Source organism: Jaculus jaculus, chromosome 1 (genome assembly GCF_020740685.1).
Source record: "Jaculus jaculus isolate mJacJac1 chromosome 1, mJacJac1.mat.Y.cur, whole genome shotgun sequence".
NCBI lineage: Eukaryota > Metazoa > Chordata > Mammalia > Rodentia > Dipodidae > Jaculus > Jaculus jaculus.
This window is the reverse complement of record NC_059102.1, coordinates 165,584,402-165,609,900: the sequence shown is the minus strand read 5'-3', so window position 1 is coordinate 165,609,900 and position 25,499 is coordinate 165,584,402. Positions and strand designations below refer to the sequence as shown.

Genomic DNA, 25,499 nt, shown 5'->3' with positions numbered 1-25,499 from the left:
CTGTAGTGACGAGGTTGGCTGCCCCTCCCACGCCTGAGGTAAACAGACAGCTTTGGGACACGAAATACCATTATCACTCTTTTATCTTAAAAAGTAAGGGTAGTCCTGGGGTTAAGTACACAAAGCACCTAAGTCCTTCGGGTAGTTTAGTGTCAGTTCTACAAAGTAAGCTTTGGCTTCCTGGCACCATGAGGCTCAATCTCCCGGAAGTCTTCCTCAAGTCTTCCAGAAGGCAGGTGAGAAGGATGTAGTTGCCTTCCTTCCTCAATCACAGTTACAAGAAGGCCTCAGGCCAGACAGGAGACGACAGATGACATTAATATTCCAAGGGCTATTTACAAGGGGCTTCTTCTGGGATCACTTCATAAATGCCACTTCTGGGATCTCGCCCTTAGCCTGGGGAAAATGAAAGGTCAGTAAAAGCCAGTGTCCCTGCCTTGCCTAGCTCAGAGAGCCCTCCCAAAGATCCAGTAGTTCCTGTGTTTTTTCCACTGCATTCCCAAATTTTACCTTGAGATGAGTGAAGGCTTGGGCCGATCTGGTATAGTCCCAGTTGTTATCCTGAAGGCACCTGGAATGGGAAAACAAGTTCATGAAAACCAAAATGTAACCACCCTGACCACTTGCCACTAAAGAAACCATGCTATACTCCCACATTTGACAGAAACATAAACTATTGCACAATTTTTTTGTTTATTTTTATTTATTTATTTGAGAGTGACAGAGAGAGAAAAAGGCAGAGAGAGAGAGAGAATGGGCACGCCAGGGCTTCCAGCCACTGCAAACGAACTCCAGATGCATGTGGACCCTTGTGCATCTGGCTAATGTGGGTCCTGGGGAATCGAGCCTCAAACCAGGGTCCTTAGGCTTCCCAGGTAAGCCCTTAACCACTAGGCCATCTCTCCAGCCCACTGTTACACAATTTATAGAAATGAAAAGTTAAGGCTGGAGGGATGGCCCTGGCAAGCCCATCCTCTCTATCTCTTTTCTCTACGTCTCTTTCAAATTAAAAAAAAAAAAAGAAAGAAAGAAATGAAGCCTGGCATGGTGGCACACACCTTTAATCCCAGCACTTGGGTGACAGAGGTAGGAGGATTGCCATAAATTTGAGGCCACCCTGCAACTTCATAGTGAATTCCAAGTCAGCCTGAGCTACACTATGACCCTGCCTCAATAAAACAAAACAAAACAAAACAGGGCTGGGGAGACGGCTTAGTGCTTAAGGCACTTGCCTGCGAAGCCTAAGGAACCAGGCTCAATTACCCAGGACCCATGTAAGCCAGGTGCACAAAGTGGCACATGTGTCAGGAGTGTGTTTTGCCACAGCTGGAAGCACTGGTGCACCCATTCTCTTTCTTAACTCAAAAAAATAAAAATAGAGCTGGGCGTGGTGGCGCACGCTTTTAATCCCAGCACTTGGGAGGCAGAGGTAGTAGGATCGCTGTGAGTTCAAGGCCATGCTGAGACTACAGAGTGAATTCCAGGTCAGCCTGAGGTAGAATGAAACCCTACCTCGAAAAACCAAAAAATAAAAAAGTAAAAAAGAAAAATAAATAAAATATATACATATATATTCTGGGCATGTTGTCATGCATCTTTAATCCCAGCACTTGGGAGGCAGAAGCAGAACTGCCATGACTTCAAGGTCATCCTGAAGTGAATTTCAGGTCACCCTGGGCTACAGTTAGACCCTCCCTTCAAAAACAAAAACAAAATCAAACAAACAAAAAATTGATGAAAAAAGAAAGATAGCTGGGCAGGTAGCATATGCCTTTAGTTCTAGCACTCGGGGAGGCTGAGGTAGGACTGCTGTGACTTTGAGTCCAAAGTGAGATCCTGTCTCAAAAAAAAACCCAAAAATAAAAAATAAAAAAACTAAAAAATGACTAAACAAAAGAATTACATTTTTTTTTGTTGTTGTTTTAGTTTTTGCGAGGTAGGGTCTCACTCTAGTCCAGGATGACCTGGAATTCACTGTAGTCTCAGGGTGGCTTCAAACTCACAACAATCCTCCTACCTCTGCCTCCCAAGTGCTAGGATTAAAGACGTGCACCATCATACCTGGCTAGCTTCTACTGTACATATTTTAAGAAATTAAATTGGCTAGGCATGGTGATGCATGCCTTTAATTCCAGTACTCAGGGGTTCCAGGTCAGCCTGGGCTAGGCTAAAATGAGAACCTATTTAAAGAAAAAGGGTGGGAATGGTGGCACACCCTTTTAAGTTTTAATCATTCTCTTTGGTGTACATAGATGGCTTGTGTTATGTGCTCATGTGTGTGCAGATGCTAATTTTGGCTGACCAGTGAGCCCCCGAGATCATCTTGACTCTGACCACTTCAGCATCAGGGTTACAGGCATGCAAAACCATGCTTATTTTATGTGGGTGCCGGGGATTGAACAAGATCCTCATACTCTTGCAGCAAAAGCCATCATCTCTCCAGCCTCTGAACCTCTTTTTTATTTTTAAATAATGTTTATGTTTGAGAGAGACAGAGACAGAAAATGGGCATGCCAGGGCCTTGCAGCCTCTGTGTATGAACTCCTGATTGGTGTGTCTCCTTGTGTGCATGTGCAACATTGTGCACTTGTGTCACTGTGTTTCTGGCTATGTGGGACCTGGAGAATCAAACATGTGTCCTTAAGGCTTTGTAGACAAGCACCGTAACTGCTAAGCCATTTCTCAAGCCCTAAATCTCTTTTTTAACCCTTATTCACCACCAGCCCTTTCTGTTTACCCTTGGTTCTACACATGTTCAGCACTCACTTCTGGGACCACTCGAGGTTCATTCCAGACTGGGTAGAGAATGCCTGCAACATTTCCTGCTGTTCTGGGGAGAGGGTGGGCACTGGACTAGAGGAAGGCGTGGGTGCAGGCATGGCAAAGGCTCTTTGGATTTCTTCAGGGCTGGCATTCCGCACAAATAGTTCATCATTTACAATACATAGCCTTGGGGACAAAGAACACTTAAATATAAGAACAATTATCCTCCTCACTCTAGCATTATTTCTGTTCTTCAGACACATGGCATTCAGATTCTTTTGTTTTCTACATGGTGTCCCTCCCATGGACTCAGTATTTTAAAACAGATTATGCCCACCAAACATCCTAGAATGATATATTTCCCATGAAACCGTGGATAGTTATCCTTTGGTCTTTTAACAAACTTAGGAAGTGAACATTAAATAAATTTTTACAAGAGGAAACTTGCCAGTAGTTAAACATGGTAGAGGCAGGATGAAAACCCATTTAAGCTCTTAACTTACATAAGCTTCCTCTGATTTCCTGTTGCCTTTCTCCAGTTCTGAAAATTCTCTGAGGACTGACTCCACCTTCCAATTACCACAGTGCTGGGTATGGATTAGGACTGGTACCCAGCATGGCTAATATAGACACTTACCCTGAACTGCTGGTAGGAACAACAATGAATGTTCTGGTGAAAGCACGCAAAGAATCTCGAGACTTCCCGTCCACTGCATTGAGAAGAGCAGCAATGAACTGTTAAGAGTCATTCATTCACAAGCTGGTCCTCAAGACATAATCTCTGATACAAAGAACCCTCACTGGGCCAGACAAGGATGATTAGGTACAGGAGAACAGGGATGGGAAGAAAGGTCAAGTCAGGGAAGGAAGTAATTAATAACTTATGGTAAGAACTTCAATGCCAGGACAAGCCCGTATTTCCTTTATTGAAGGGTATTACTAACCTCATCTCACAAAGAATATGAGGCTCAGATACTGGTACCCACAGACCCAGAACCAACACTGGGATGGAAATTGAGACTTGCCTGCATCCAAAATCTATAGTGCCCTGGTCTTTGGGCTTTTGTTACATTGCAGTGAAGAAGGTAAGCCAAACAAAGATAGCTTGAGGCAGAATGGGAGGAGTTCAGAAAAGAAAAGGTAGGTAGAGCTTTTAATCCCAGCACCTGGGAGGCAGGGGTAGGAGGATCACCATGAGTTCAAGATCACCCTGAGACTACATAGTGCATTCCAGGTCAGCATGGACCAGGGTGAGACACTACCTCGAAAAACCAAAAATGATAGGTAGAAATAGCTGGGAATCTAAGAATGCCAAGAAAGATTCCAATTGGGGGAGGGACCATGCTTTAAACTTAGGACTTAAAAAGAGTCTCACCTTCCTTGAAGACACCATTGACAGAAAAACACAGCAATGTGCTCTGAAAGAGAAAAAGAATCAGGTACAATGCAGGCTTTCTAGCCAGAGCCCTCCTCACCTACTTAATGCTATCCTGAGTGACTCACCCGCATCTTCCCCAATTCTAGGCTTCTTCAGGATAGAAATAGGTACTTACTGTCTGGGCACTTATGTCTACCACAAAGGAATTGATGTCATGTTGAGTTTTGGGCAACTCATTGAGGAAGGCGACAACATTGAGACGTGTGTGCTTCAGCAGCCGGAACCGTAGGGCTGTGGCAACAGGAACAGAAGGCAAGGTTGGAGAAGCTCTATAAGCTCTAGTTATTCCTTTTCATCTCAAGTACTCACATTACCCTGTGCACTTACTGGGGTCTTTAAGCTTCTTCACATTTCTGCTGTCCTTAAAGTACTCAGCCAAGTTGCTTCTGGGACAACATAAGAAAAAGGTGGAAGTGGTTAAAGAAGTGTGGCCTACATCCCCCGGGGAACCCTATGGTTCTGAGCAGATTCTGACATATGACACTCACCGGGCAGGGTTCTGAGGGGTGAAAGGAATGCTTAGTGAGCAACAAGCTCCATCATGGTAGGCATCCAGGAGACCCTGACGATCTCCAGAATCATAAATTGCATAGTACCTATGAAAAAAATTGAGCTTTGCATTCTGCAGCCAAAGACAGCAGCTTCCTAGAGTTTTTTTTTTTTTTTTTTTTTTTTTTTTTTTTTGGTAGTCTCAGGGTGGCCTCAAATTCATGGTGATCCTCCTACTTTTGCCTCCCAAGTACTGGGATTATAGGCATGCACCACCACAACAGCTTTTTTAAAAAATATTTTATTTATTTACTTATTTGAGAGAAAGAGAGAATGGGCGCACCAGGGCCTCCAGACACTGCAAACAAACTCCAAATGCATGCGCCACCTTGTGCATCTGGCTTACATAAGCCCTGGAGAATCAAACCAGGATCCTTTGGCTTTGCAGGCAAACACCTTATCCGCTAAGCCATCTTTACAGCCCCCAGAGTGAGTTTTATACAGGCCAACCACTTGCTACTGTGTCAGGGGTCCTGGGATACTTACTGCTGCAGGAAATGCATGACCAGGCTTTTTAAGTTCTCTGTTCCAAAATAGCTTCCCTGGAATTAGACAGACATTGGTAAAATGAAACTATTACCCTTCCCATTTATAAATGCTAACTGTATCCACTGCTGACCTTGCAGGGCGGTAACATCGTGGGGGCTTCGACATCAAAAGCAATTGGAGGGGGTAACTCATGGCCATCCTGTGTAAAGAAATTTAAGTTACATGTGAACCAGATAGTTCACACAAAAAAGCTAAGTCTAAAGGGTCAGAAGTCAACTGTCAAAAAGGGATGAAAAGTGTCAAGGAGCCCTGACATATGCAACTTTGCCTACAGGTATTTTTTTCTAGAAAGACTGTCACTTTTATCAGATTCTTAAGGGAATTTATGTTCTCAAGTTAATGTCCCTTTAAAAACTTATTAGGCAAGATCTTAAGGTTCAAGCTGTTGTGCTCATAAGAAGAAAATGAAAACTGTTTTGGACTTACCAGGCGTAATAACTTGGGAAATCGTTCACGAATAGCGCTGTCAAGAACGGGACAGAAGTGAGTGACGCTTCAGAGCCATCATGCCTCCTGGGCTGCTCTAGGAGCAAATACACCAAAAACCCGAGGAACAGCCCATCCCGTCCTGCTCATCACCCACTCCTCCCCAGACTTCACTGGGGGGAAAATTGCCCCTATTCCCCACCTCACCAGGGACAACCCATCTGGACTGCCTTGAAGGCTGTCTCTTCTTGCTACCTTACTCTAAAGTTCCACAAGACTAGCATTCTTAGCCCAAGCTTTAAGCCAGGGCTACCTTCCCCACCTTTCCCCCCTTACCTTCCACCTACTCACCTGTGCAGCCCAGGGAGGAGGGAATGGGATGGGAGCCCAGGGGCTCCGCTGCCTCACCAGGTATCCACCAGTTCTGCCAGGTCTGGCCTTGGCCAAGACCAAAATACATAAGGATGGCACAGGATGTTTGGGCAGGGAGATGAGCAAGACAGGGCTTGGGAGGAGGAGACAAAGGAAGGGAGGAAAGAAAGAAGAGAAGAGAAAGGAAGGATGGGGCAGGGCAAAGGAGAGATGGGGAAGTATTATAGGGAAGAAAGAGAAAGAGAAACCAAAGCAAAATGGCAGGAACTAGAGGCAAAGAGGTATTTAGAAAAAAGGGAAAAGCAAGAAAGACACCTTGACACAGCCATTTCCTTCAGCTGCTACTTTCCCTGTGTTCCAAGGTAGAAATGAAGAACAAGTTCTACTGTAGCAGTTTGCAAGTGCTGTTGGCCAGGTCTCTGTTACCTGGGTCCCTATTTGAGCTGGGCGTGGTAGGCAAAGTAGCCATGGGGGTAGGAGACCTCCCTCAGAAGGGATGAGGGCTTAGGCCCCTGCCAAGTTGGGGGGGTGAGGGTCTGTGCCCCACCTCTGTTGGCCCCCAAGTTCTCTCCTGATGGCCCCTCTGCGACTGTGCCTGTCTTAGGTTGTTCCTTCCCTGAGGAATCTTACCCGTCTCTGGCTAACCAGCCATCCTCTGGGGCCAAGCAGGGTGACGTGAGGTATGCAAGTGAGGGAGGGGCAGTGCCCCAGCAGCGTCTGTTCTTTGTCTCCTTGGTAGCAGATGCCCCCGTGGCATCCACGCCCAGCACTTGCTTTGGGATCCCCTCGCCTACTGGCGGGGCCCCAGCTTTAGTCACATTTTAGGGAACCCAGGTTTCTTCTCCAGGGAGGGCCCAGCTTACAGTACTGGGCAAGAGACCAATAGCATGGTAGCAGCCTCCAGGAGGTCTCAACCTCAACATAAACAGGAAGGACCAGGCCACAGCTTTGGGTAAATGGATCACAAGTGTAGGGTCCCTCTTGGCACTAGGGCAAGAGTGGCCAGCACAGGACAAAGAAAGGAAGGCCCATCTCATCAGATCATCCCAATTAGAGAGGGCTTTGTCAGCCTGAGGACACCAGGCTCTTGACTGAAGGCAACCATCAGATGGGGCTTATTTAAGACACCCTCTGGTCAGAACAGAGAAGGAAGGTGTCCTTCCTGGAACAATAGGGTAGGGAGATTCTAGAAAAGGCTGTGTTCAAGAAGGAAGGAAAAGCTCAGAGAAATAGTAAACAGTAGTAGATGAAAAGAAAGGAGAGGAGATCTTGGGGTACCACTGGAGACAGAGACGGACAAAAGGGAGGAATATGTGGTCTTCCCAAAGGACAGGTGGTTCCAGCTCAGGGCTGCATTGTCTTCTGCAGATGTGCACTGGTCAGGGTGCTTTAACTCAGCCTCCTAGGGGGTGAAGGTCATCCCCAGGAGGAGAGACAGAAGCTACAACTGACCTGATGTAGGTAGACTGGTCTCGGAAAGTGTCACACATGGGGTTTCCGTCAAGCCACAGCTCTTCTAGCTTCAGCCCTTTTATCTTGTCCAATTCCCACTCTGACTTCAACTGTGAAAGTGGGGGTTAAAAGAGAACAAGTCCTGCCCTCAACTCTCAGTTTTCTCTTTTGCCTCCCACCATGGCCATGCAAGCTTTTCTCACTCTCTACCACCCCAGCAAAAATCATAGCCAGGCTATCAGTCCTCACTTCATTTCCAGAAAGGTTTAGGATCTTCAGGTTAGGTGCCTTTTGTACAATGCTGGACATGTCATCCAGCTTGTAGAGCCTGTTGTTACTCAAGTTCAAGGACAATAGCTGTGAACAGAGAAGAGTACAGGAAGAGAGGAAGTGAGTGTCACCAGTGAGTAGATCAGAGACAAATGTAGTTCCTTATCCCACGTTTCTTTTATATGCCTAACATTGGGCCAGGACTTACCTCAGGGATGTTTTCTTCAATGATTCGCAGGGCAGCTGACATAGAACTTCTACGATTTAGTACAACATTGATGTTCTGGGACATCAAATCTTCAGGATGCAAAAATAAAGAGAAGTCTAAGAGGGTTTGCCTGTGTCAGTGTTAGCACTAAAACAGCCCCAACCTTTCCCACACTGATAGCTTCCAGATTCCACTAAACTGAGGACAACTGCTGTCAACTATACCTGGGTCTGAGCGGAGGCCCTTGAGGTCAAGTGCTTGTTGGGAGCCATCATATCGTTTGCTCATGATCAGCTACAGGAAAAGAAAGTTAAACAGCAATCACAGGGCTGGACTGGAGGTGGGGGTGTCTACAGACTGGGATGGCATACATTACTTGAGCTAGCCTCACCTTGAGCTGCTCTACTTGATCTGGCTTCAGTTCATTCTGTATTGTAAAGGGTGGAGTAGAGGGGTTGATGATGATAGCTATCTGGAAAGAAGTAAAAAGGACATCGGGAGATATGGCTAAGCAGTTAAAGGTGCTTGCCTGCAAAGCCAAAGGACCCAGGTTCTATTCCCCAGGACCCATGTAAAGCCAGATACATAGGGTAGTGCATGTGTCTGGAGTTTGTTTGCAGTGGTTAGAGGTCCTGGCACACTCATTCTCTGTCTCAAATAAATAAATAAATAAAAATGAAAAAAAAAATTTTTTTTAAAGGACAGATTGGCCAGGCACAGTGGCACACACCTTTAATCCCAGCACTCAGGAGGCAAATGTAGGAGGATTGCCGTGAGTTTGAGGCCACTCTGAGACTACACAGTGAATTCCCAGGTCAGCCTGGGCTAGAGTGAGACCCTACCTCGAAAAAAAAGACATACTTCAGGGAAGCCTAATTCCCAGAGACAAGACCCAGTTCCCCTTACTCTGTGCACCAACCTGAGCCTAGCCAGGCCCTTTACACATACCCTTCGATTCTCTCGATCCTGAATCTTATAGCTGACAGCTTTTAATGCAGAAGCAGTACTGGAATCCTCCACAAAAAACTGGGCCCGTGTGTTCTCATAGTGAAACTGGAAAGAGGAAACATGAACATTAAACCAGGAGCCTACATTTCCTTGTCTAGTTTTCCCTTAGCCCTCTCTGGTGCCCAGCCAGCCAGGCACTCAGGCCTTGCCCTCACTTTACCTCAATGGGGGTGAAAGGGACACTGCACTTGCTCTGAATCATACTCAGGAGCCATGCCTTGTCATATTTTCTCCCATAAGGAATCTAGAAGTGAGAGAAAGAAAGGAACACTATGTAACTAAGGTTAAACAGTCAATACATTCAGTGCTCCTTTTGTACCTTCTAAGCTTTAAAGACTTACTAGGGTTGAGGTGCAGCTCACTGATAGACTAGATGTACAGCATGCATGAGGCCCTAGTTAAGATTCCCTGTACCACAAAACTATTTTTTCTCTAAAATCTGGGTGTGTATGTGTGCATAAAAACATGTGTGCACACCAGTCTCTTATTGCTGCAAACAAACTGGTTGAAGAATTGAACCTAGGCTGGCAGGCAAGTAAGTTTCTTTAATCGCTGAGCCATCTCACCAGTCCTTAATTTTTTTTTTTTTTTTTTAAGGAAAGAACCAGTTAGCTGGGCATGGTGGCAAACTCCTATAATCTCAGCACTTGGATGGCTGATATAGGAGGATTGATGTGAATTTGAGACCATCCCAGGGCTACAAAGTGATTTCCAGGTCAGCCTCGGGTACAGATCCTGTAAAAGGAATGCTGGAGAGGGACGAGAGAGATGGCTGAGCAGTTAAGGTGCTTGCCTGCAAAGCCTAATGACCTGGGTTCAATTCCCAGTAACCACATAGGGCCAGATGCATAAAGTGCCACATGCATCTGGAGTTTGTTTTCAATGTTGGAGGCCCTGGTGCACCCATTCTCTCTGATTTGTCTCTCTTCTATCTTTCTCTGCTTGGAATTTTTTTTTATTTTTTTAAAGAGGCCCAGGTGTGGTGGAGCATGTCTTTAATCCTTGCCCTTGGGAGGCAGAGGTAGGAGGACAGCTGTGAGTTCAAGACCACCCTGAGACTACATAGTGAATTACAGGTCAGCTAGGACTAGAGCCAAGACACTACCTCAAACACATGGTGATCCTCTTACCTCTGCCTCCTGAGTGCTCAGATTAAAGGCACGCACCACAACATCTGGCAATTATTTGGTTTTTTGAAGTAGGTTCTCACTTTAGCCCAGGCTGACTTAGAATTTGCTATGTAATCTCAGGATGGCCTTGAACTCATGGTCCTCCTACATTTGCTTGCCAGGTGATGGGATTAAAGGTGTCTGCTACCATGCCAGCCTTAGATGTTTTAAGATACTGATTCTGGGCTGAAGAGATGACTGGGGTTAAAGGCATGTGCTTGCAAAGCCTGATGGCTGGGGTTCCATAACCCTACCACCCACATAAAGCCAGATGAAAAAAGTGACACATGTATCTGGAGTTTGTTTGCAGTGGCAACAGGCCCTGGAGCACCCAAATTCTCTATATCAAATAAATAATTTTTTTTTTTAAAAAAGATGCTAAGGAGAAAGGTTGGATATCTGAATATGGAGTAAATATATGAGGGGATAGAATTTTGTGGGGAAGAGAAACATACATCTTTACTTTAAGTGGAGTTCCCTGTTACCCTTGCATTATCTACTCCTAAGGTACTCACTGTAATCTTGAACCAGTTCTTGGTAGTTCCATCTTGGCTGGTGCCAGCCCCTCCTCTCTCTGGAGGAGCTCTGTCTCTACGCACAGTAACGTGAATGCGATCTCGATCATGCCAAGTTTCGCCCCGACGGTTAGGACGGTTGGCATAGGGGTTGCTGTTAGGAAGCAGAATTAAATGTCTGTAAACACTAGGAGAGACCATCCCAGTTAATGCAACTATAACTAAGACTGTTCAACTACTAAGCTAGCCCTAACATATGGGAAGGGAATGACAAGGAAAGCAACAGAACTACATAATCTAGTGAGCCACTACATTCAGAGCAGACCAATTAATCACTTACTATCGTACTCGGGGACCATCTTGGGCATCACTCATTGCAACATCTCCATCATCTTCCTCAAACCGGGAGGACCGAATACTAGAACCGCCTCTTCCAGACCGACGGTTCCCTTCTCCACATTTCCACCGGAAAGGACCCCGGCCTTTCTTTCTTCTCTGAGGGAAACTAACACGATCATCATGCTCTGCAGTTGGAAACAGGTATGTAAATTGGTAAATAAATCTGGTGTAGCTATCTTGGTGTGGCAATTGGTTTTTAGTACTCCGCACTACAAGAGATACATACTAACTACAATGACAACCTCCACACAGCACCTCTGCCTCCCCAGAAAAAAACAACTTTTTCCAGGATGGCAGCATCAGAAGTTGTTGGAAACTGCAGAGCTTTTTACAAAATGAAAAGGCTAGGTCTGGAGATGAGCAGCAGATCTTTTGTCCTGGGTTCAGTTTCCAACACCACCCAACAACAAACCCACAGAATAGTTTGGGCCTAAAGGCCCGTACCTGAGATCCCAACCCTTAGAAGATCAGGAGTTCAAGGTCAGGGCCAGCCTAAGTTACATGAGACTAGATCTCAATAAGCAAATACATGCATTTAAAAAAAAAAAAAAAAACGAAGCAGAAACTGGGTCAAAGTAGAATACAGAAGTATGAGCAACCCCAACCTGGCCACAAATCCTACCCCTGAAAATCACCTGAAATATGCCACACAGTATTTCTTTTTTCTTTCTTTCTTTTTTTTAGGTTTTTCAAGGTAGGGTATCACTCTAGCCCAGGCTGACCTAGAATTCACTATATAATCTCAGGGTGGCCTCTAACTCACTGTGATCTTCCTACCTCTGCCTCCAAAGTGCTGGGTTTAAAGGCATGCGCTACCATGAGTGGCCAATATGTTTTGTATACACTGTATAAATGTGAACTCCTATAGTCCTAGCACTAGGGAGGTAAAGGCAGAAGGCCATCTTCAATTAAACAGAAAATTCAAAGCCATTCAAGGCCACATAAATCCTTGACTCAAACAAAAATAGGTCTGGAGAGATGGTGTAGCAGTTAAGACACTTGCCTGTGAAACCTAAGGACCTAGGTTCAATTCCTCAGTACCCAAGCAGGCACATGAGTCTGGAGTTTGCAATAGCTAGAGGCCCTTGTGTACCCATTCTCTCTCTCCCTCTCATAAATAGCCATGGAAAGTAGAAACCAAAACTAACAGTAAACCTTCAAAGTCTTACCTTTTATTTTTGGTTTTTCGAGGTAGGGTCTCACTCTAGCCCAGGCTGACCTGGAACTCACTATGTAGTCTCAGGGTGACCTCGAACTCTTGACGATCCTCCTACCTCTGCCTCCCAAGTGCTGGGATTAAAGGTGTGCGCCACCATGCCCAGCCAAAGTCTTACTTTCTAATTGTCCCATGCAAGGATCAAAATTTGACTTGAAATGTAAAGTATATCAGTATATACATTTTTAGGCCTTTATGTCTAGAGATGGATAACCAATTGTTCTAGTTTGATTATTTCAGGAAGTGGAAAAAGCCACTAGTAATTTTAACCCCTGCTGCCAGAAGATATTTCATTTGGGAGCAAATACTGCCTTGAGAAATAGCACTGTAATATCCTATAATTAGTTGTAGAATAACCTTTATCCCTTTCAAACTATGCAAACTATTAAAATATGTGTATTAAAGATAGTTAATTATATTCCAATCAGATGGCATTCACAGACTTAACTGGAACATATACAAATAAAAATCTATTAGTTTAAGAGTTTATGCTAACAAAAATGATTTAGCTACCTGTTATAAAAATGGTGAATATTCTGACTAAATATATATATTGTGCTTGCCAAACTGCCCGATAAGCACTTCTCTTAATGTTCATACCCATATATTAATGCTACTCTCACTTTTGGTTAAGAGAACCTTCTCTTTTCAGATGGTGGTGACCTCTGGGATGACTCAAAAGGCATCATAGTGCTGAAAAGTGACAGAGGAGTGTTCAGCACTGAAACATCTCTATCAAACCTTCTAAGGCTCAGGGACCATTGCAGAAATGGCAGAAAGAATTAAGAGCCAGGGCTGGAGAGATGGCTTAGCATTTAAGCGCTTGCCTGTGAAGCCTAAGGACCCCGGTTCGAGGCTCGGTTCCCCAGGTCCCACGTTAGCCAGATGCACAAGGGGGCGCACGCGTCTGGAGTTCGTTTGCAGAGGCTGGAAGCCCTGGCGCGCCCATTCTCTCTCTCTTCCTCTATCTGTCTTTCTCTCTGTGTCTGTCGCTCTCAAATAAATAAATTAAAAAAAAATTAAAAAAAAAAAGAATTAAGAGCCAAAGGAAGGGTAGAACTCCTTACAATGCAGTCTTCCAGACACAAAATGGCCTGGATATCTGTGACCTCGCAGTGCCTGGCACTACCTACACAAGATCTTTATAACAGGAGGAAAACATGATGACATCAAAATAAAAGAAAGATTGACGGACATTGGGAGGGGATATGACAGAGTAGAGTTGTAGCTGGGAGTGGTGGCACACACCTTTAATCCCAGCACTCAGGAGGCAGAGGTAGAAGAATTGCCATGAATTCGAGGCCACTCTGAGACTACATAGTGAATTACAGGTCAGCCTGGGCAAGAGTGAGACCCTACCTTGAAAAACAAAACAAAACAAAACAAAACAAAACAAAACAAAACAAAACAAAACAAAACAAAACAAAACGAGTGGAGTTGTAAAGTGCTTGTGTGTTTGTGTGTGTGTGTGTGTGTGTGTGTGTGTGTCTGTGTGGAATTATCATGGTTTAATGTCTATAATTACAAAAGTTGTCAATCATAAAAAAAAATTATTTATTTGACAAGAGAAAGAGGGAAAGAATGGGTGCACCAGAGCCTCAAACTCCAGATGCATGTGCCCCCTTGTGTATCTGGCTAACATGGTCCTGGGGAATCGAACCTGGGTGTTTTTTGTTTTTTTGTATGTAATTCTGTATTATTTATTCTTCTTACAAAAGACATTTAGAATAAATAAATATAAAATGGTATATGGCATATTTCGTAATGGCCAAAACATATTTTCTTTGTATTCCTCACAGAAATAAACCAATGAACTCTTCAGAAATACACTCATCCTACCCACTTTCACTTTTTTAATTAAAAAAAAAAGTCAATTATTTTAACTCCACAATTTTCAACAACTATTATCAAAATAAGTAATCTAAGACTACTCAGGGATCAAGACATTTAAATCAAATTTTTTTTTTTTTTTTTTGGTTTTCCAAGGTAGGGTCTCACTCTAGCCCAGGCTGATCTGGAATTCACTATGGAGTCTCAGGATGGCCTCAAACTCACAGCGATCCTCCTACCCCTGCCTCCCGAGTGCTGGGATTAAAGGCATGCACCACCATGCCCGGCTAAATCAGTTATTTTTAAAAAATACAAGTGTGTGTATACATACACACAATATTGATACAAGTCACAACTCTTTAGAAGTGTGAGTAAACACCAGAAAGCCCAGAGCAAAGCCAGTACCTCCACACGCACAGCCAGGAATCCTATGAAAGTCACAAGGCATTGGGACTTAATTCATAAATTTATCTCTTCACAGGAAAAGACAGTGTTTCATAACAATGCAGATTACACCCACTGCTCAGGAGACACACACATCACTACTGCTGAGGTCATACTGAGTGACAATTTAGGAATCCAAATTTACCTCCAGAACCTATAAACCTGGAGTACAAATTTGAAAATACACAGTACAAATAGCAGTTGAGTGGAACCTGCCTGCAATAATCCTTTATTTTTTCTTTCCTTTAAGTCGAAAGAAAATCTGTACACAAGCAAGGAATTAAGTCTCATAATAAAACATCCCAAACAGAGAGCCAAGGGGTGTAGTGAGAGCCCATAGTGAGAAGATTTTGTATCACATTCTATTCCAGCTTTACTTTCTTGTGAATCTCCAGGGTTGGAATCCATGCTCTATGGAAATATTAGCTTCTCACACACTGCTTCCTTGATTGGTAAATACTGTGATATTTCATTGGGTTCCGTGAATAGGGAAGGTGGAACATGCATTAACTTAGCAATTTTGCTTTCTCGTGAGGTATATTCTAGTAGCATGTAGGTCAGGAGGCAGAGGTAGAAGGATTGCCATGAGCAATTTTCACACTCAAGCTTGAAACTCCATGATCATGCAGTTCATCTTCAAACAGGAGAACTTCTTCAAAAAATTTAATTTGTTCTCTGGCTTTTAATTTTTCTGTATCTATATTATCTGTTGTAGGCACAACTTCTTCACATCCGCTGACTTCATGATGTGAGTCTTGGACACCATCAGCTTCCAGGGCCCAAACGAGAAGTCCTGGTGGCTGTTCTGGAAGCCATGGATCATCATGGCGATACAGGGGCCACAAGGAGCAGGCGGTGTTGGTCACCGGTCTGTCGGTCTCCCCACAGCCCAGCCCAGCCCTGCCGCTGGCCGAGCCATTACCATTCGAACCTCGGTCTTTTGGCTTTGCAGGCAAATGCCTTAACCACTAAGCCATCCACCAGCCCATAAATTTTTATTATTTATTATTATTTAGTTATTTGAGAGTGACATAGAGAAAATGGACACACCAGGGCCTCTAGCCACTGCAAATGAACTCCAGATGCATGTGCCACCTTGTGCATCTGGCTTATGTGGGTACTAGGTAATTGAGCCTCGAACTGGGATCCTTAGGCTTCACAAGCACTTAGCCACTAAGCCATCTTTCTAGCCCCATAAAAAATATTTTAAATAGTGAACATTAGCTGGGTATGGTGGCGCACTTGAGAGGCAGAGGTAGGAAGATTGCCATGAGTTTGAGGCCAGCCTGAGACTACATAGTTAATTCCTGGCCAGTCTGGACCAGAGTGAGACCCTACCTTGAAAAACAAAAACAACAACAATTTTTAACAGTGAATGTTATTAATATTGTATAATAGGTCTGAGAAGATTGCCTCCTGTTTTGAAGAGAGAGATTAAGGATTTTTACAATTGTTTTTCATCAAATTTTAATATTTTTGTCAAGTTTTTAGGTATTTAATTTGTAAACCAGTTTGCTTTGCACCTGTAGACAGTAGGGCAATAGGGTTTTGACTTTAAACTGTTTGAAACCAAGTGATCTAGTACAGCTGTAATAAAAGTCAATGCATCTATAAAAAATGCTGGTTACAGGCCAATGTAAGCCAGTTGCACAAGAGGACACATGCATCTGGAGTTCGTTTGCAGTGGATGAGGCCCTGGCACGCCCATTCTCTCTTTCTCTACCTTTTTCTGTATCAAATAAATAAATAAATTATATATATAAATCTAAGGGGACATAAATAAATCATATGGAACCTACTTTTTTGGACAATGGAACACTCAGAAGTCACAGATTGTTATTAGAAAATTTTCAGTGCCAGGGATGGGATACCTTCCAGTGAGTTGTTGGCGAGGGAGGTCCCTGATGCCCCAAAACATTACAGGCCATTGCCGAGGCCCTTGGCTTCCCACCACGAATAGATGGTAAGACCCTATTGCTGAAGACTCCACATATTTGGGCTGCAAGGCCACTGAGAAAGCCTGCTAGAACTGAGCGATGACCTCTTCCACGTAGACCAGCTGACAGAAAGCTGGAAAAAGCTACACTGCATGCAGTTCAATGGGAGAGAGAGAAATCACAAGTGAAGACACTCAACAGTGGGCACTGCAAACCTTATATTTGGCCAGACAGGCCAAATGAGTCAACAGGTACAATAGTGGCACATCTGTTATGGGGGAAATCAGCCACCCTATAATTTGACTGGAGGCCTGCTCCATGGGAGGGAACATATCCCTGATACTGAAAACCTACAACAGGGGTAGTCATGAGCCCTAGGGGTGTAACATCTGCTGCTCTCTGGCTAAATGTATATACTATGCTCACCAAACTGCCCAGTAAGCACTTCTCTTAATGTTCATATTCATTAATGCTACTCTCACTTTTGGTAGAGAACCTTTTCTTTTCAGATGGCAGTGACCTTGGGATAACTTAGAATGCATCATGGTGCTGATAAGAAGTGACAGAGGAATGTTCAGCACTGCAATATGCCTATCACACCTTCCAAGGCTCAGGGTCTAATGCGGAAGAGGTGGCAGAAAGAACGTAAGAGCCAAAGGAAGGGTAGGACTCCTTACAACATGCTCCTCCAGACACAAAATGGCCGGGATATCCATGACCTCACAGTGCCTGACACTACCTATACAAAGCCATCATAATAGGAGGAAAAGATCATGACATCAAAATAAAAGACAGACTTAAAAAGCCAGGCGTGGTGGCGCATGCCTTTAATCCCAGCACTTGGGAGGCAGAGGTAGGAGACTCACTGTGAGTTCGAGGCCCTACCTTGAAAAAAATAAAATAAAATAAAAAAGAGAGACTGATTGAGAAGGGGAGGGGATATGATGGAGAGTGGGGCTTCAAAGGGGAAAAGTGGGGAGAGGGACGGAATGACCATGGGATATTTTTTACAATCATGGAAGTTGTCAATAAAAGAATAAATTAAGTTAAATTAAAAAGGCTAAAAAAAATGCTGGTTACAAATATGATCAATTTAAAGGCCTCCTTAAAAAATAATGTTGGGGGCTGGAGAGGTGGCTTAGCGGTTAAGACACGTGCCTGCAAAGCCAAAGGACCCAAGTTCGATTCCCCAGGACCCACATAAACCAGATGCACAAGGGGGCGCAAGCATCTGGAGTTCATTTGCAGTGGCTGGAGGCCCTGGTACACCCATTCTCTCTCTCTCTCTCTGTCTGTCCCTACCTGCCTATTTCTATCTCTCAAATAAATAAATAATAAAATATTTTTAAAAATTAAAAAAAAATAATATTGGAATGGGGCGTGGCAGTGCACACCTTTAATCCTAGCACTCAGGAGGCAGAAGTAGGAGGATCTCTGTGAGTTTAAAGCCACCCAGAGAATACCTAGTGAATTCTAGGTCAGCCTGGGATAGAGAGACCCTACGAGGAAAAAACACACAAAATAAAACAAAAAAAAAACCAAGAATATAAAACTTGAGACTGAAGCAGAAGCATTCCAACTGTGAGACCAGCCTGGGCTACAGCAAGACCCTGTCCTAAAAAGGCAAAGGAAAGAACCTAACTTGACTTCAGATGTATACAGATATGGCCTTTTTAAAAATTTATTTATTTATTAATTTTTTCGAGGTAGGGTCTCACTCTAGCTCAGGCTGACCTGGAATTTGCTGTGTAGTCTCATAGTGGCCTCAAATTCATGGTGATCCTCCTACCTCTGCCTCCAGAGTGCTGGGATTAAAGGCAAGTACCACCATGCCCGGCTGCCTTTTTAAAATTTTTTTTCCAGGTAGGGTCTTGCTCTAGCCCAGGCTGACTTGGAAAGTTGGAACTCACAATGTAGTTTCAGCGTGGCCTCAAAATCACAGCAAATCCTCCTACCTCTGGGCCCAAGTGCTGGGATTAAAGGCATGCAGAACCACATAGAGCTCTAAAAATGGCTTTTTAGGGCTGGAGAGATGGCTTAGCGGTTAAGGCATTAGCCTGCATAGGTAAAAGACCTTGGTTCCATTCCCTAAAACCCATATAAGCATGATGCACAAGGTAGAGAATCTGTCTGGAGTTCATTTGCAGTGGCTGGAAGCCCTGGCGCACCAATTCTCTCTCTCAAATAAATTAAAAAAATAAAACATTTTAATTAAAAAAAGAAATGGCTCTTAAAAAAATGGTTCAGGGACTGGAGAGATGGCTTAGTGGTTAAGGTGTTTGCCTGCAAAGTTAAAGGATCCAGGTTCAATTTTCTAGGACCCACGTAAGCCAGATGAACAAGGTGGCACATGTGTCTGGAGTTCATTTGCAGTGGCTGGAGGCCCTGGTGCTCTCTGTCTCTGCCTCTTTGTCTCTCTCAAGTAAATATATAAATAAATTTAAAAATTTTTTTAAAAAAGGTTCAAAGTCAGGGCTAGAGAGATGGCTTAGTGGTTAAGGTGCTTCATCACAAGACTCAAGTTCTATTCCCCAGAACTCACGTAAGCAATGATGGCAAATGTGTCTAGAATTTGTTTGTAGTGCTGGGAGACCTGGTGCACCCATTCTCTCTCCCTCTCTCTTTTTTTTTATTTTTATTTTTATTTTTTTTGTTTATTTATTTATTTATTTGAGAGTGACAGAGAGGAAGAGGAGAGAGAGACTGAGAGAGAGAGAGAGAGAGAAAGAAAGAATGGGCGTGCCAGGGCTTCCAGCCACTGCAAACGAACTCCAGACGTGTGCGCCCCCTTGTGCATCTGGCTAACGTGGGTCCTGGGGAATCGAGCCTTGAACTGGGGTCCTTAGGCTTCACAGGCAAGCGCTTAACCGCTAAGCCATCTCTCCAGCCCTCTCTCCCTCTCAAGTAAATAAATAAAGTATTAAAAAAAAAAAAAAGGTTCAGGGCTGGAGAGATGGCTTAGTAGTTAAGGCATATGCCTGCAAAGCCTAAGGACCCCTGTTCAACTCTCCAGATCCCAGGTAAGCCAGATGCACAAATGTGAGGCAAGCACAAGGTTGCACATTCCCAACAGGTGGCACAAGCGTCTGGAGTTTGACTGCAGTGGTTGAGGCCCTTTTCTCTCTAAAGTAAAAAAATAAATAAATAAATAAAAATTTAAAAGTTCAAAGTTGGCACAGTGACACACCTGCAGTTCCATCACTCAAGAGGCTAAGGCAGTAGAACTGAAAGTAGTTTCCCTGAGCTATAGAGTGCTCAAGGTTAGCCTGGGCAATTTACTGTCTCAAATTTACACACAGGCCTGGAGAGATGGCTGCGATGTTAAAAGACACTTGCTTGCAAATCTGGGTTTGATTCTCTAGTACCTATGTAAAGCCATATGCGCATACATAAATTGAATGTGGTGGCTTAAGCCTTTTCCTACCCTAGCACTCAGGATGCTGAAGTAGGAGGATCATTATGATATTGAGGCCAGCTTGGGATAGCGTGAGACCCTGCCTCAATCTACCCTCTCCTAAAATATATACATACATATTACATACATACATACATACACACACATATAAATACAAATAAAGGGGGGTAAATATATTCAATAGTAGGGTGCTTGCCTAGCATATACAAGGCCTTGGGTTTCATCCCCAGCAGCACCACAGAAGAAAAAACAAAAAACAAAAACAGAAGACTATGGAGCTAGGCATGGTTGAATATGCCTAAAGTGCCAATACTAAAGAGGCTGAGGCAGGAGAATGGAGTTTGAGGCCAGCCAGAGCTATACAGGAGACCCAGTCTCAAAATTATTTCATTAACTGAACAACAACAAAAAGGTTCATGGGGCTAAGCGATGGCTGTGGTGGAACAGAAACTGTACAACTTTTTCTAGGTCCTCAGTGATCCCTTAATATCACATACCCATATAAAAAAACAAAAAACAAGTGCTCATTTCAGCAGCACATATACTAAAAATAAATAAATAAATAAATAAATAAATAAATAAATAAATAAATAAATAAAAATAAAAAACCACGACTTCTTATCACAGCTACCCATGGTAGTCTATGAACAATGAACCAAGTAAAAGACTCTAGAGAAAAAGTGTACAAGAAAAAGATTCTCCAACGCCAGGCATCTTGATCAAGATGATTTCATTAAGACACACACGCAAACTTCAGAGTCAGGTTTACAGTTAACCATCCACATTAAGGACTGAAAGAAAGCTTAACTCACACAAGGTCGGCACAGCCAACTCAGAATTCAAACCTCAGCTGTTATGCTCTCCCAACCAGTACAAAGAATTAATAGTAAGTCAATGTAGTGCTCCGACTGGAAAATTGGCGTTTAAGTCTCCAAGCTGCAAGTTACTGGATAAAATCGATTGATCACGTTAAAAAGTAGGGAACCAGGGCAGACCACGAGCAAGGGATTACTAACTCACATTAAAGAGTCAGTCAGGCCGCCAAACTCCAGTGACAGGCATCAACCACCCTCAAAGTTCAAAGGAGTCTTGTCACTCCGCCCCCGAGCCACAGGTCCTCCAACGCCCAAATCCAACAACTCCGGCGCCCATCTCGAGTCCTGCCGGTGCCCGAGGCTGCGTCGCCCCTGCCCGCGCGGCCACCACGGATCCCGGACGCCCGGCTCCTCGCGGCCTCCCGCCCCCGGGTTGCGGCCTAGGCCGGCGCCGCCCACCCGGGCCCACATCGCTCGCTGCCCGCCCGAAGACCAGCACTGACCGTTGTACGACTTCCCCTCGTCCGCCATGGCACAGCGAAGAACAGGAGCCGGCTCAGGCTCAGGACCGGACGCTACCGAACGTCCGAACGCCCCAGTGCTCAGGACAGAAGCTCTCCTACCACCAGGGCCACCGCATTTATCCGGCGAAGCCTGTCGCGCGCCGCCGACGTCCCCAGGCTGTGGGCGGCGCCGCGAGGGGGCGGGGACCTGGAACGCGCTCTGCGCGCCTGCGCAGAAGAAGAGCGATCGCGCGGGGGCGGAGCCAGCCCTCCAAGCCCCGCCCACGACCACGCTCCTGGCGAGATGGCCCCCTGGGCAGTTAAACCCTGCCTTCCTGTTTAACGGATTGGCCACGGCGCAGCCGGTGATTGCGTCGGAGCTGACAGCCGGAGGCTGCAGCCCAGAGCTCAGAGAGGAGCGGGAAAGAGGGCTGCACCAGGGGAGTGGGGACCGCGCCTTTCAGAGGGAGCAATGGCTCCCAGCCTTCGGTCTCCCACTCCCTCTAGCGGGGTCCAGCCTGTTTTAAGTTTCAGCTTAGCTCCTTGCCAGTCGCGGACCTCTGCCCGGCTTTCCTCGCCTTATAAAATGGATTGTGACGAAATAAGAAATTGGAATGCAAGTTCCATAGGAGCAGGAACCTTAAGTAATGCATAGCGTTTTCTCCAACTCCTGGCTCAACATGTCTGGCACATTACTAGAAACTAGAATATTTGTAAAATAAACGAAATCTTGATCCATATAGGAATCCACAGATTGCCAAATCAAATGAGACAAGCATGTCAACTCTGGTGAGAATTGGCTTTCACAAAATGCTCACATACTGTTATGCCTGAGTAGATTCTCATCAGTTGGGCAGAGAAGGTAGCCTGCAGTGGCTAGACAATGTGTCAGAGACCATGAAAAAAATTTAAATGCCAGGCACATAAGCTCTTCTAAGACCTGTACGTGGGTGTGTATGACTGTTTTCATAGCCTGGGCTTCCTTTGGGATATGTGCGGGTTTTGAGAGGTGTGCACTGGGGGAGGCCCTGGCACATATCCTTAACCTGGATTGATTAATCAACTCATTACCATCGCTGAAGAAAGGGTATGAGCTGAGCAGGTCTTTATTCTGGTAAGGCTTGGATTTAGTTAAGGGTTTAGAGGGAACCAAAAATCTCAGAGCTGGTGACAAATTATTCTTTTCCTGGTAGCAGGCAGAGTACTTGCCTCACTCCCTTCAAGGACAATCAAGGCCTCCTGGTTTGAGAACACAGACGAAAGGTAGCTCAGGCTGCGTTTGGGCATATCAACCAGCAAACAGCTTTAGGACTCAGTTCATTCTTTGAAAGGCATTTTATGCTGATGAGGTGCTTTTGCCCTTAGTTATGGTGTGGGTAGAGCCCAAAAGCTGCCTCCCAGGGCCAGCCCTCAGAGCCACTAGTCCAACCTTTTTGAATGGGCAGTGGGTTTATTGGCTTGCTGCTGAAGCCTTTCGACGCTCATCCACAAATGACAACAAGGCTAGTGAGGCTGACAGTCTTGCTGTAATTGGAAGGAAACCTGCTGCAGCCCATTTGCAGATCAAGTCACCAGGAGCCAAAGTCAGGAACTGTGCAGGCAACTGAAGGGCTCAGAGCCCCGCCCCACCCCAACTCACATGGTGAAGAGGAGGTCAAGTTCTAACCCAGATGGGATAGGTGGTCCCTAGGACAGTTTTGTTTCCTCTCCTCATTTTAGGAAGGTAGGAGGGACATCTCTCCTTGCTGCCAAAGTTCCATTTGGGAGAGGCTGGTTGAGTTTATATAAAAATTTGGTTGAGACAACCTTCCCCATGCTTCTGCTTCCTTCCAGACACTTCACAGCAAAGTCCAAATCCAGAATGGGTATGTTTCAAGGGCCTGAGGGTACGACACAGTGGCCAAAGGCAAAAGTGGGGGATCAGGAACACTGGCCATTCTTAGCAGTTCCAAGAAAATAGCCTTTCTCCCAAGCACCCTGCATAGGCTCAATGGCAGCACTGGCCACCTGCCCTCCCAGGAGGGTTCCAAACTCCTGTGGAGTGCCTGAAAGTGGAGAGGATTCAGGCAAGGAAGACCACAAAAATGATGAAAAAGACAATGAGGATGAGGAAGATTTTGACCATAAGCCACCGGTTCGAGGTGACCGACTGGAAGTACTTAAGGATCTCTGAATGGGCAGCTTCAACATCCAGCTGAGCTCCAAGCACATTCTCGTCAATCCTGGGAATAGGGCCAGGAGGAGAAGAAACAGGACACTGGGTTAAAAGGAATGCAAGTAGACTCTTATTTATTCACATGGAAACAAAAAAACAGCATGTAGGAGTAAAACTGTGCATACATAGCATGATCCCACTTTTTTTGTTTTTCAAAATAGGGTCTCACTCTAGCCCAGACTGGACTAGAACTCACAGCAATCTCTGCTTCTCTCTCTGCCTCCCCAGTGCTGGGATCAAAGGCGTGCACCACCACACCCAGTTGAAATGTTTTATTTGAGAGAGAGAATATGGCATGCCAGGCAGGACCTCTAGCAATTTGCAAACTAACTCCAGACACATGTGTCACCATGTGCATCTGGCTTCTGTGGGTTCTGAGGAATTAAATGTAGGTCCTTTAGCTTTGCAGGCAAGTGCCTGTACCACTAAACCACCTCTCTAGCCCCTGATCCCACATTTGTGTACAGAAACGCTCTTGAAGTGTAATATGCTTTGGTTCTAATTTGAAAACCAGTTTTGCCAGCTTTTGGTTTATGATTCTAAGTTATTTAACCAGAAATATCATTTTCCTTATCTGCAAAATAAGTTGGTATGAATTCCCTAATGCATCTGAATACCCCGAAAGTTCCTTTATTTTTATTTATTATTACTATTATCTTGGGTTTAAATAAATATTTGAAAGAGACAGAAAGAGAGGCAGAGAGAGAGAGAAAGAGAGAGAGAGAGAGAGAGGGAGGGAGGGAGGGAGAGGGAGAGGGAGAGAATCAGCACGTCAGGGCCTCCAGCCATAGCAAATGAACTACAGACGCATTTGCCAGCTTGGGCATTTGGCTTACATGGGTACTGGGGAATCAAACCTGGGCCCTTAGGCTCTGCAGACAAGTGCCTTAACTGTTAAACCATCTCTCCAGCCCATTAGTTTGGTTTTCCAAGGCAGGGTGTCACTCTAGCTCAGGCTGTCCTGGAATTTACTATGTAGTCTCAGGGTGGCCTCAAACTCATGGCAGTTCTCCTACCTCTGCCTCCTGAGTGCTGGGATTAAAGGTGTGCACCACCATGCCTTGTGCTTTTTTTTTTTTTTTTTTTTTTTTTGATTTTCGAGGTAGGCTTTCACTCTAGCACAGGCTGACCTGGAATTCACTATGTAGTCTCAAGGTGGCCTTGAACTCACGGCAATCCTCCTACCTCTGCCTCCTGAGTGCTGGGATTAAAGGTGTACGCCACCATGTTTTTTTTTCTTTTTCTTTCTTTCTTTCTTTTTTTGAGGTAGGATTTCACTCTAGCACAGGCTGACCTGGAATTCACTATGTAGTCTCAGGGTGGCCTCGGACAAATGGCAATTATCATACCTCTGCCTCCTGAGTGCTGGGACTAAAGGCATGCACCACCACACCTGGTCCAAATGTTATTTTAATTCATCACTACTTATTAGTAGCTAATGAACATGCATTGTACTGTAATAATGAGGGAAGTTCACAGACAATTACTGTAAGGAAATCCTGCTTTTGCAGAGAAGGGGGTTGGGGTAATAATTTGGTATAGGCAGGAAGTCAGGGGATAATAAATACCCAATATATATTTTTTTTATTTGGTTTTTCTTTTTGGTTTTACGGTTTTTCAAGGTAGGGTCTCACTCTAGTTCAGGCTGACCTGGAATTCACTATGTAATCTCAGGGTGGCCTCAAATTCACAATGATCCTCCTACCTCCGCCTCCCGAGTGCTGGGATTAAAGGCGTGTGCCACCACGCCCAGCAAATACCCTATTTTTGGTGAACATTTTCTCCAGCGAATAGAAAGGTCCTCAATAGAAGGATAATCTTGAGAAATTACTGAGGAAAACAAAATACCAGGACCCCCAGCCAATTTGCATAAGCAATCCCCAAACCCAAATGCTATCATGTGCCACATAGTATTTCCCTTAGCACAGCCTGCATATATCACAGTGGTTCAGGTAAGACTGGATTGCTGAGCTAGAGATGGTTCAGCAGTTAAGGGACTTTCTTTC

At 44.7% G+C, this 25,499-nt stretch overlaps 2 protein-coding genes across 5 annotated transcripts in view; both read right to left on the bottom strand.

Moving 5' to 3' along the window:
* Nucleotides 1-65: 65 nt before the first annotated feature.
* On the bottom strand, nt 66-21,465 carry Nxf1 (nuclear RNA export factor 1). The gene is made up of 21 exons (XM_004656565.3): nt 21,279-21,465; nt 11,060-11,243; nt 10,720-10,873; nt 9,196-9,279; nt 8,976-9,080; nt 8,419-8,499; nt 8,252-8,321; nt 8,028-8,116; nt 7,799-7,906; nt 7,550-7,659; nt 5,726-5,762; nt 5,370-5,438; nt 5,237-5,292; nt 4,690-4,797; nt 4,529-4,587; nt 4,317-4,432; nt 4,139-4,181; nt 3,401-3,473; nt 2,767-2,949; nt 511-571; nt 66-396 (listed from the first exon to the last, which is right to left on the bottom strand). Exons 1-21 carry the CDS (start codon nt 21,304-21,306, stop codon nt 358-360), a joined length of 1,857 nt encoding a protein of 618 aa, XP_004656622.1. The 5' UTR covers nt 21,307-21,465; the 3' UTR covers nt 66-357.
* Nucleotides 21,466-22,785: 1,320 nt separating this feature from the next.
* Stx5 (syntaxin 5) overlaps nt 22,786-25,499 on the bottom strand; it is a 29,426-nt gene continuing 26,712 nt past the window's right edge. For all 4 annotated transcript variants that reach the window (XM_045140475.1, XM_004656568.2, XM_045140480.1 and 1 more), the window contains exon 11: nt 22,786-23,500. In XM_045140475.1, coding sequence (XP_044996410.1) covers nt 23,341-23,500 — 160 coding nt within the window. In that variant the 3' untranslated portion in view covers nt 22,786-23,340. The remainder of the gene's footprint in view (nt 23,501-25,499) is intronic.